The sequence below is a fragment of the Gymnodraco acuticeps genome, unplaced genomic scaffold (assembly GCF_902827175.1).
Source record: "Gymnodraco acuticeps unplaced genomic scaffold, fGymAcu1.1, whole genome shotgun sequence".
Taxonomy (NCBI): domain Eukaryota; kingdom Metazoa; phylum Chordata; class Actinopteri; order Perciformes; family Bathydraconidae; genus Gymnodraco; species Gymnodraco acuticeps.
In genome coordinates, this window is record NW_022990172.1 from 575,549 (window position 1) to 587,964 (window position 12,416).

Consider the following 12,416-nt stretch of genomic DNA (forward strand, 5'->3'; position numbering starts at 1 on the left):
TGTTGTGTCAGCTCACCATTTGGCCACCATAGGAAGCGAAGACAGTCAACATAATTTCTTGCCACTTTGACCTGGTGATACATTGCTTGAATGTCGGCCATTACTGCTACAGATTCTTTGCGGAATCTTGTGAGGACTCCAAGCAAGGAATTTGTCAAATCAGGTCCCTGCAGTAGCTTGCTGTTCAGTGATGTCCCTTTAAAACTTGTGCCGCAATCGAACACCACTCTCAAGGTTCCCTTTTTAGGGTGATGCTCGCCATGATGAGGGATGTATCAGACTTTTCCTTCTCTGCCTTCCAGTTCCTGTTCAGGCACTCTTTCTGCATAGCCCTTTTTTTTATGACATCGCCCAGAAAGTTGACATACTCGTTAAACGTTGCATTTTTCTTGAATTTCCTTTTAAGACACAGAGCCCTTTGCTCAGCAACATGGCGATTGTTTGGCAATGAAACTTTCTCTTCTCTGAAAGGTAATTTCAGACTGTAATGTCCATCAGTGAGGTTGGCGGAACTTTTCATGATTTCCAAAAACTTAAGATCTTCTCTGGACATTTCTGGCTTTTCACCAACTGATCTCTCATTGAAGTCGTGGTTGTATTGCTTTACCAGCAGTTCCTCCAAGCTGGTTAATGATATGTGATTGACTGCAATGGTGGGACAGCTGTTTACAATTTGGCGGTCTCCTCTCAGCAGTCCATTGACAACCCACCGTAGCAGGGTTCTGACAGCATAAGGTCCATCATCATTGCTGTTCACCACCTCCCATGATTCCATGAGTTTTGAGACATTATCTCCAATTAGCAGCTCCACGTCAGCGTCAATGACAGGAAGTTTCACAGAGTTTAAGTGGTGCCATGCACTTAACTCTTCCTGTTTTGGAATGTTGTCACGAGTCACAGGCATTACAGTTTGTGTGAACACATCAGGTAGCTCATAGTAATTGTTACTGTTGAGTGCAGCCACCTCCAACCCAGAAATTATGTGACTATCCACAAGCTTTTCCTGATTCATTGTTCTCAACAGGAATTTGCATTTTCTTCCTCTCATCTTAAGCTCCCTCATCAGTCGCTCTGAGCAAAAGGTGGCCGTGCTACCAGGATCTAGGAAGGCATAAGTGTTTATCACTGTGCTGCCTTTTGTAGCCTTGATCTGAACAGGCACAATGGGCAAGGCACAATCCTGTCCTCCAGCCCCAATATGGCCACATGTTTTGGTAGAAACGTTGTGATCCTCTGTTGATGTTTCTTGCTGTATGTCCTCTGATGAGACTTCCTTTCTCGGTGGATGGATGTGGAGGATGGTGGGATGTTTTAAATTACACACTTGGCAGTACAGGCGGCTGCGGCAGTCCTTACTCATCTGTCCAACAGCTAAACAACCAAAACAAGCACCTTTTTCTTTCAGAAAACTAATTTTCTCTGTGTGCATCATCCTCTCCATTTTGAAGCATGTCTCCAACTTGTGATCCTCTTCACACAGCAGACAAGATATCCTTCTTGGCCTATACGGTAGGCTATTCTCCTTTTGCTTTTCAGGTGCAGTTCCATGATTGACAGCTTCAACAGAAGTAGCAAAACTGCTTCCTTTCTTGCGGCTGCGAGGCTGTGATATGTTGTTTCCACTTATGTATTTTGGTGAAGAGATGGATGTGTCTTGAATGTTTCCAAACAGCGGATCAGAGGCAATAGATACTTGTCGCTCAACAAACTTGACAATATCGCTGAAACCTGCTTGACGATGTTGCCTCTCCTGTAGCTCATAAGCAAGGTTTCTCCATCTTTCCCTCATTTTATAGGGCAACTTTAAGATCATAGCCCGCATGTTAGTTGGCATATTCATCTCTGACATGTAGGTTATGTCCTCCATGGCATCGCAGCAAACACGGAGAAACAAAGAAAAAGCTTGCAAAGCTTTAACATCCTCTGCTTTCACTGATGTCTATCCAAGCCCTTGCTCCATGTATGCAGTGGCTATTATTTGTTGATTTCCAAAGCGTTCTCTCAAAAGTGTCTTTGCTCTTTGGTATCCCCTGTCGGGTGGCATGTGTTGACAGCTTTTAACCAGTTCTTTGGGTTGTCCCTTGGTGTATTGTTCCAAAAGGTATAGGCAATCAACATTGTTAGCAGTCTTTGCTTCCACTCCATGTTCAAATGCTTGTATGAATGCACTATACTCCAAAGGGTCTCCATCAAAGGTTGGTATTTCTCTTGGTGGCAGTGACAATGTTGACTGTTGTTGCACCAACAGAGCTATGATATCATTTTGCCTTTGCATGATGTTGACAATGTTGCCTTGATTCACGTTACTTTGCACTGAACCCGTATGTTGGTTGGTTTCCTGCACCAAATGTGTGTCAAGATCAGGAGTGACTTGTGTGGCAGAGAATGTCTGCTGACATATTTGAGATGACGTGGGATTGAGTTCATAGGCTTTAGATCCATTTCCTTCTGGTATTGTTGTGGCTGTGCATGCCTCCATTGGCAATAGAGTTTTACTGCCACCTACTGGTGGATGATGCAACTGCTGGTTTGAATCTTTGGGGGGCGCACCCATTGACAGAGCAAAGTTCTTATCCTCTTCTGTAGGATTATGGTACTGCAAGTTTGCATCCTTGTGCAGAGTCTCCACTGACACTACAGCTCTGCTGCCCCCTTTTGGTGAGGGGTTGAACTGACCTTCTGAACCTTGTGGGATGAATTCTGTAGCAGAGGGTCTAATGGCGCGTTTCCACTGCAGGCCTCGCTCGGCCTCGATCGGTTTGGTTAGGCCTAATTAGGCCCGGCTCACTTTAATGCTACGCTTCCATTACAGTTTAGGAACTGGGGCAGTTACTATAGTAACGCAGTGTAGGCGGAGCCGTGACGTCATCTTCAATGAGAGCCCCAGAAAAACAACACAGCCGTTAGCTCTTAGCACTCAGAGCTCACAGCTCCACATATCTGTTCAGAAACTAGACAAAAGTTAAACAAGTACAAACCACAGACTGCCTGTGTCATGGCGAATACAGTCGCTGGTTTAGTTATGTCTGTATAGGCCGTTGTTGTGAGTGTGGACGGTCGGAGCATATATAACGTTAGCTTAGCCAAGCTACATTTAGAAAACACGCATTTTAAAAGGGTTTTTCGCCTGCCGTCTTTCTGCAGACTTGTCAAAGCATTAATTCATGGTTTTTACTAACCGGTATCAGTATGTTGTTACTTCGGCATCATTTTGAAACGTGTATTACAATTAAATCACGGTCAAATATATTCATCTTGTTGTAGTTGTATCCCCCTTGCCAGCGATTCTCTCTCTAGTTTAGCATACTCAGCCCGACTCAGCCTGGTTGTTCCTGGCCCTAGAACCACGATTTAGTCGGGCCAGAAAAAAGGTGAAAAAGTAGCCCCGGGCCAAAACAAAAAAGGGCCCTGCACGGCTCGGCACGCTTAAAGCGAGCTACCCGCTACCCGTTTTATTTTAGAATTGTCACAGAATTTACCTTTATCCTGATATGAGAAGGTCAATCTCTTTCACAGCTTGTAACAATTCTAAACGATCCTACCGTGGTTCCGCATGGCTTTCACAGCGTTCACATCATCTGGAGCTGTGTGGGAGCGCAGCAGCTCCTTCTTCCGTGTCCGAGATCCTTTGATTCATTGGAGCCAGTTTTTCAACAAGTGTAGCGGCGATCGCTCATCAAAAAAGGCCCAACGCGTGTTGTGGTGAAGGATGAGGTCCGCATGACGTAATTTGTAATGCTTTATTTATTTGTCCAAGGTTAAAATGTTCTTTTACGACTCACGTAGGCCTATCTAAAATCTTGTTTAAAACTAACGATCACGTACACGCTCAGACACAAACAATCACGGTCACCACGGTTGAAAAACGTGTGGCTTCCTCTCCAACCTCTCATCCCAGCTGATCACCTGTGCCCACATATATAGGTTAATTACCTCCCGTGCTCCCAGGTGCGCAGATTGGATGATGACGCGTTCACACACACCTAGACAAACCCCGTGCAAGCAAATTGGCTCCAACAATAATACTTTTCTACTCTTACTTGAGTAACCTTTTGAATGCAGGACTTTTACTTGTAACAGAGTATTCCTACACTCTGCTACTTCTACTTTTACTCAAGTACAAGATCTGAGTACATACGTAGAAATTAGTAGGAATTAAAGAAACTGATTTAGGTGAAATAATCAATTTTTTCCCCATCTCTTTACTCACTCTGGTCCAGATGGTGGCAGTAATGCACCTCTGAGCTGGGTTGGCAACCGCAAAAAACACCAAAGAAGAAGAGTAGAGTTGACAGCTCAGCTAACGGTGGCTACTGCAGCATATTTTTACACCTGAACGTGAATAAAAACTATCCGTCCTTCAGCATGTCGGCCAGAAACCCTGGGATGAACCTCGGTGAGTAGCTTATAACATAAAAGCTCAAAACTAAAGTATACAACTGTTAAACTGCAACGTTAATAATGTTCCTTTACACATGTGGCTAGCTGTGTCTTGTTTACCATAACTTTTATTAGCTTTATTTAACGTTTGATAAACATTTCCTGTAACAAAAATCACCGTGACATTATATGGTGTCTTTATTGGAAACAGAACAGCCATAAAAGCTAATGCTAGTTAGCTTACTTCAGTGTAGCTTGATATTTTGACACTTTAACGTTAATAAGTAACATTTTCGAGGTAACTGACCTGCTGAACATGCAAATGTTAATGTGTAACTTTAACCCATTGTAAAACAGGCAACATACTGTAACATGGGACATATTGACATGTATTCTGGCACCATACTGTTGAATATTATGGGCTACAGTGTAATTGAGAACTCATGACACTCTGCTCAGCTGACTGGTTCAACCCTCCTGTACCTCAGCTTTACCTTCAGCCTGACATTTTATTATACTTAAAAAGAAGAATAAACAGACAGAAAAGACCAATTCAGTCTTCTATCAGTTTGTATGTACAGTACAAACACACATTAAAAGGACCGATACACATTAGTGCATGTGGGAGCATATGGGGTTTCAATGCCTTGCCAAAGGAAACTGTGTCTGTGCCCAGTATGTGAACTCGCACCTCTCTAGTCCATACAATATTTTATTGTTTTTTACTGGGACTCGAACCAGTGGCCACCAAGCCAGTCCCTACGACCGAGCTACCCTTAAAAGTTGTGCCTTCAACGTGGGGCTGTTAGCCTACTGTATGCATCACCTGTATTCACACTGATTTAGTTAGACTACATCACCTACACTCTCTCTCAAAGACTGGCTTGTTTATAGTTTACAATCTGGGGTAGGCTACATGCTGGATGGTCAATGTTAAATATCAGCCCTTTTTAAATAGTACTAATCCGAATGCTTTACGGAGTTGTGTTAGCCTAATGGAAATCCTTCTGTTTGCATTTGACTTTCCCACAGTCACATGAGAAAGTCAAGCGGTTTTGCATGAAGTAAAATATTAGAGTTTTTCCCATCTGACCACAGTTCCCAATAGGTGAGGCCTCTATTAATCATTTTAATTATAGCAAAAAGGGTCAGTAGAAATGTCTAAGGTGCCATAAGTATTACTTCACTTTTTTTCTAATGAAGTGTTTTTCTTTCTCTTCTTCATTCCCTGCTCATGGGAGTCAGACCTGGAGTGGGTCTCCAAAGTGAGAGTGAATACACAGGCCGTCCTGAAGAGAGCTCAGCAAATCCAAGGACAGAAGCTCCCTAAGAAACAGTGGCAGGTACACCTCTCCTCTCACCTGTGTCCAACAAGCCCATACTACTACTTACTAATAACTGTTTATCATTTGCATATATTTATTTTTCATTTTTATTTTGTGTTGGTAAGGTTGTGGTTAAGACAATACACCCTAAACTATAAATATTTATATTTTCTCTGATGTTGGGTGCCATATCTGTGTTTGTCCTGCAGGCTGCCTGGCTGCTGAAGGCTGTCACATGCATCGACCTGACCACTCTGGCTGGAGATGACACTCCGTCCAACGTCCACCGGCTGTGTCTGAAGGCCATCCAGCCGGTGCGACACGACCTGCTGAAGGAGATGGACATGCACGACAAAGGTCCGCTGCCTGACACACACACACACACACACACACACACACACACACACACACACACACACACACACACACACACACACACACACACACACACACACACACACACACACACACACACACACACACACACACACACACACCAGTGTTGAGTAGCTGTACCTGTAAACTATGGAGGCAGATTTGTGTCAATATTGTAGACAAACCAGTTGTAATCTATGCTATAAAACAGCAACCGTCTTTACTTGAGAAATCATTTAAACAGATGATTACATTTTTAAATGATTGCCATTTAATCTTCCTATGGTTGCCTAACTGATTTATCAGCTGTACAGTATCAGTCAAAAGTTTGGACACACCTTCTCATTCTAAGGTTTTTATTTATTTAAATTATTTTCTACATTGTAGATTAATAATGAAGACATCAAAACTATAAAAGAACACATATGGAATTATCTAGTAAACAAAAAAGTGTTAAACAATCCAGAATATGATTTATATGTTAGATTCTTCAAATTAGCCCCGTTTTGCCTTGATGACAGCTTTGCACACTCTTGGCTTCTCTCAGTCAAATAGAGGTAAAATAAACAAAAACCATTGAATGAGAAGGTGTGTCCAAACTTTTGACTGGTACTGTACATAATAAGTAAAGACATTATACAGCTTTATTAGAGTCCCCATTTAATAGTTGAACTCTGGGCACATGGTGACATCACAAAGAAAAAGCTAGGCAGGTCAAGTGGTGCTTATTGAATTCATTAATCCAATCAATTGGGATGAGACGATGATGTTGTTCAGCATGTCAGATTGAATTGAACCTGCAGAGGGCGACACAGACCTGTTTATCACCGTGTTTCTTCATGCTTGCTCTGCTTCCTCTGTTGATGTTTCAGGAGTGACGACAGGAGCGGTGTGTGTGTATCCGTCTCGTGTGGCTGATGCCGTCAAAACACTAAAAGCAGCAAACTCCAGCCTTCCTGTTGCTTCAGGTAAGTCAGCTGACCTGACTTGAAGGACATGAACTGTGTGTGTGAAATGATTGAGACTTGATGCTTCACTGACGGTGTGCTCTCCCTCTTCTCTCAGTGGCCACTGGTTTCCCAGCAGGCCAGACGCCGCTGGAGACCCGCCTCCAGGAAGTGCGCCTGGCCGTGGCCGACGGGGCCACAGAGATCGACATCGTCATCAACAGGACGCTCGCTATCACAGGGCAGTGGGAAGGTACGCTGAGAACACATGATGAGATCACTGGTCACTGACTTTGTCCTGGGTTAAAACTAAAATGTTAGGACATTTGTTCCTTTTTATTTAGGTTTATGCTCCAACAATATATAGAAATAGTTCAATTTTTACCTTGGAATGGAAGTCAACAAAACAATATTCAGTCATGTCCCCTAACCTGTTTGTACCGAGCTTTTAATGACAGCAGATGGTCTTAATAAACAGCTGTAATTGTATAAGAAAGTGGACCTTGATTGGAGATTGTGCTGAAAAGGTTTAAGCTGTAAGGAAGAATCATTTTCTAGAACCTCCGTCTTTGGTTTGAAATCAGACGGCTACATAGAAAATATGAAAACAGCAAGCTAAGCAAGAATAAATGTCCTTAGGTAGCTCAAATATGCTTGATCTCAAACGTGTTTTCCTGAGATTCTAACTGGTCACAAAGGAAATCATTTACTCTTGGTCTGTTAATTGAAATACTTGCTTATCATTTTGGTAATGACATCAAAGTTTCTCCAGGATTCTTTGTTCACTTGGATGAATGATGTTTATTAGTGTTTCCTTCCTCTCCCTGCAGCCATGTACGATGAGATCCGTCAGTTTCGGGAGGCCTGTGGCGACGCCCACATGAAGACCATCCTGGCTATCGGAGAGCTGGGGACCTTCACCAACGTCTACAAGGCCAGCCTGGTGTCCATGATGGCTGGTAAGTCCCGCTGCAATCTGATACATCTGTTTGTGTCTCTTCAAAGAAAATATGAATTGAATGTGATAGTTTTCACGTTCTTTACATTCTTAACATATTGGCAAATAGGCTTATTGTTATACAGAAAAAACACTTTTATTTGAATCAATCATCATGTACACTAGCTGTTTAGAGGCTCACATTAAAAAAAAAAATCAGTCAGTCACATTTTTGATATCACTTTGTAACAATTGTGCAAACTTTGGCCAACACATTCTACGTGATGCGGGGGCGGGGCATCTCTAAACTCCTAACCAATCAGAGCAGACTGGGCTCTGGTTTCCGACAGAGGGTGAAAAGAAGTAGTATGAGAAAAATAAAGAGCTTTTTGAACATTAAAGCATGGAAACATGTCAGAGGCACAAATACAAATATGAACCTGAAAATAAGCACAATATGTCCTTAAATGATCAAATCGATGCATGTTCCATTACAGACTTGTGATTTGTGTATAAGAAACATAGCTAGCGAGACCTTTTTATGTAAAGACATTCTTATAAAACTCAATATATACAGTCTATTTTGAAACAATCACAGATATTAAAGGTAAAGGTTAAGTCTCTCCTTGACGTTTCTACCCTTATAGCTCAGCTGTCAGCCATGATGTCAGACCCACTTTTTATAGCATCAAATAACTTATATAAACAATTTATCAGAAAAAGAAACTCTTCCCACACAGCTCCTTGATATTAAAAGGGTTTCAGTTTCACTACTGCTGGCTTTGCTCAAATAACCGAATCACAGCTCTATGAAAAGAAAGGAGCGTGTGTTTGGACCGTTTACACGAAGTTATTTTTCTTCTATATGTTAACACAGTGGTCTGATTTTCATTGGGCAATAAAGAGATTTTAAAAACTCTAAAGGAAGTTATATATAGACATTTTATTTATTGGGATAAACCCCTTTCAAGGGGGTCCCGACAATAGCAACAACTTAGAGACATAAACAAAAAGCAAACCATGACAAACAAGAGAAACCACGTACAGTCTGTTAAGTAGAATTCAAGTAATACATACAATCATTACAATTTGAGAGACAGTCGAGCAGATCAGTTTCAAATATCAGTTTCATCAATAACAAGTGCAGACCAGTTGAAAGTGAGATGATAATGCATGTTTAAACATACCCAACGATGCAAGAGATCTAATAGCAGCAGGTAAAGTATTCCAGTCAGCTGGGGCTTTGAACATGAACGCCCTTCTGCCAATAGATTATTTTGCAGAGGGGACAGAGAAATACATCTGGACAGTTATACTGTCTAAATCCAGTTTGTGGCGCTGCTGCAGAGCTTTTTACCTCGCCTTCTGGAGCTCTCCCTCTCTCTCTCTCTCTCTCACACACACACTCACACACACGTACACACTATGCTTAACTAGCCATCACATAATAAGCCGATTACAGAGCCAAATTGTCAGGGGCTCTGATAGAGATCATTATTAAAATGCATTGCTTTTGTCGCCACACTCGCTCCTTAATCTCCCCTTGTTCCTATGAATTGCGTATGAGATTCCTGAAATTGAATGATAATTTCACCTATTAATCTCTGATGCAGGCTATTTTCCTCCGCTGTTCCCCGCCAGTATCCCCCTGCCCACGCAAATGAATAGAGCTTCATTACCGCCACCCGCATTTAATAACCGTTATCCATTATCTGGTAATTAAGACTCCCCATAGCGAATCTTAAGGATTATGCCAGTTTGAGGAAGAGGGGAGAGAGGCTGAAAGAAAGACCTGAGTGGAAAAACACATAGAACATGTCTTTAATGAACTGGAAAATGTTCATCTTGTTCTGCTCAGTAATGAACAGTCATTATACACCAGGGAGGCAGAAGGGATGACTTTTTTCCCCCTTTCCTGCAGTTTGTGGGTAATCTGTTAAAGAGTGTCATTTCATCTTCTATTTTTATCAGGAAAGCTGATAAAACATAATTGGCTGTGAAGGAAGGGAAAGGGAAAAATGAAGGATTTTATTGATGAGCGTGCAGCTGCCCTCTGTGCGCCATCATCATCAGCAGCAGCATATGTTGGGAGTAATGCCCTGTCCATCCTCAGTCTGCAGCCTCACACCAGCTCATCTCAATACAGAGCCGCTGAGTAGAATGATATCCGCCGGACTCTGAAGTCACCATTTCACCTCTTGGTAACTGACAGGTTCGGACTTCATCAAGACGTCCACAGGAAAGGAGTCCGTCAATGCCACTTACCCTGTCGCCATAGTGATGGTGAGGGCCATCCGTGACTACTTCCTGTGTACGGGCCACAAGGTACAGTTCCTTCTGTTTTCTGTGGGTCCTGACTATTTCCTGGTTATTGTGTAGAAGGTACGCTGTGGACGAGCCTTATGCCGTCTTCTCCACTCTCTATTTTATAAAAAAAAATTCTAGTTCTCGATTTAAGTTGAGTTGTTTTGTTAATACAATAAATGACAACGAAAGGGTCGTTTTTTATTATAAAATGCAAACTTTTAAGTGTTGGTTATGATGGGTGTTGAGTGGTTTTATGTTTAATTGATAAAGAACAGAGGGAAGAGAGAAGAAAGACAGCAAAATAATAACAAAACATACAATTCAAATAAACAAGTTGGCACACATTTATCATGACAGGTGGATAAATGCAGTGTTTTATTTGCAGATAGAAATGTTTAGTTAATCTGGATTAAGCTGCATGTGCCATTTTTATAAAATATATGTTTATTAAACCTGGTGTAATCCCACATTTTAATCATCTCCTTATTTCTCGGAAATTGATTGATGGTTGATATGCTGGGAAGAATAACATCTGAAACTAAATCCATGAAGAGGCATTTTGCTTCTAGTCCAGAGCTGCTCTTTCTGATTACGTTGAGAAAAGACCCAAAACTTTAAATATTTCGTGGGAATTGGCCGAAATCACATCGCACGTACCCTTAAAGTTAATTCTCGTGCTTGACGTGGAGTGTGTGTCCTGTTGACCGAGGAGTGTGTGTTCCCTCAGGTGGGTTTTAAGCCGGCGGGGGGGATCCGCACTGCTCAGGAGTCTCTGGTGTGGCTCACTCTGATCAAAGAGGAGCTGGGCAACGACTGGCTGAGCCCGCTGCTGTTCCGCCTGGGAGCCAGCAGCCTATTGGCGGACATCGAGAGGCAGGTGGGGACAAGAAACACACACACGCACGTGCACACACACACACACACACACACACACACACACACACACACACACACACACACACACACACTTGGTTTCCATGTTTAACTTGTCTGCATACAAGTGATTTTGTTGTACTTGTTTGGACAGATCTACCATCACGTGACCGGACGATATGCAGCCTATCACGAGCTGCCTATGGCTTGAAGTTGATGACTTCCTGTTTTATTGACCAATCAGAACCTCAGACTCGCCACACAAGCCTCTCACTGCTTATCTGAGCAGCCTTCTTCTGTCCTGTCACCATACTCATGTTCAGTACTGTGCCTGAAGACTGGGACCAATGTCTGTGACTCAGAGAAAATGTCTTGCTCTGTATAATGAAGTACTTTGAAGTGCCAATACAGACTTATGAAGAAATGTTGTCACACTATTTTGAAACGGACATAATAAATGTATATTATGTGGAGAATGTGTTCAATTTGTTATATGTAAAGCAGGATAATCTAGCAATTTAGATTCAAGACAATAATAATTTGACATTGTATTGTAAATCTGGTCCTTGCAGACATTTGACAAAATAAAAAGAATATATATGTGATCAAATAACTTGCGTTTATTACTTCTAGCCCAACATTCCTGTTCATTGTTGGTACATGAGGACTCTTCCCTCACATCCATGCAGCGGCTGCTCCGTGCTGCCGGTGTGATTCTCCGGATGCTCGTCAAGTCTCCGACCGGTCCCGGCGATGTGTGCTGAATCTAATATGCAGGCTTCCTTTGCTCTTAATTTCATTAGCGGGAAGCTTGGCCAACTGGAGAGCGCTGGGGATTAATCAGGGGTTAAGTGAGTTTAAAAGATCTGATTGAACAGCTCACAAATTTGAGGCTTCATTTGAAGACAGAAAACTTTCTTCTTCCTTTTTCTTCTTTAATTACGATATCACAGGCATTGACCTTGACTGGAACAGAGGATAAATGAATTCATTGTGGAGGGAAGGTGCATGTGGGCTTTTGGGGGAAAATGTGGGATTTGATTGGAAAACTCATGGGAGGGTCCGCTTCAGGACTCTGGTGGAAGGGCTGGGAATGAGGCCATGCTCTGTTAGGAGTTGCAGGTGGTGGTTGGACAAGGTCAAATACAGAACTTTAAAGGTCCTTCTGCAGATAAGCCTTTTCTATCTACACAGTTTAGAGGACAAATATCCCCGAGCTTTGGCATAAATGTGTCTGCTGCCAATTTGTTTTTCGCTATATTGATCAGTTTA

At 42.3% G+C, this 12,416-nt stretch overlaps 1 protein-coding gene across 1 annotated transcript; it reads left to right on the forward strand.

Annotated features, from left to right (window-relative positions):
- Positions 1 to 4,276: 4,276 nt before the first annotated feature.
- On the forward strand, positions 4,277 to 11,757 carry dera (deoxyribose-phosphate aldolase (putative)). The gene is made up of 9 exons (XM_034217624.1): positions 4,277 to 4,396; positions 5,626 to 5,723; positions 5,915 to 6,062; positions 6,953 to 7,048; positions 7,146 to 7,280; positions 7,858 to 7,986; positions 10,177 to 10,289; positions 10,999 to 11,148; positions 11,299 to 11,757. Exons 1-9 carry the CDS (start codon positions 4,366 to 4,368, stop codon positions 11,353 to 11,355), a joined length of 957 nt encoding a protein of 318 aa, XP_034073515.1. The 5' UTR covers positions 4,277 to 4,365; the 3' UTR covers positions 11,356 to 11,757.
- Positions 11,758 to 12,416: the final 659 nt, after the last annotated feature.

Excerpts from the sequence above, each read along its gene's own strand:
- dera (XM_034217624.1), top strand. The coding sequence starts at position 4,366 with ATGTCGGCCAGAAACCCTGGGATGAACCTCG. Across the intron at positions 7,987-10,176 it reads CCTGGTGTCCATGATGGCTG|GTTCGGACTTCATCAAGACG; the intron begins GTAAGTCCCGCT and ends GGTAACTGACAG. Across the intron at positions 10,290-10,998 it reads TCCTGTGTACGGGCCACAAG|GTGGGTTTTAAGCCGGCGGG; the intron begins GTACAGTTCCTT and ends GTGTTCCCTCAG.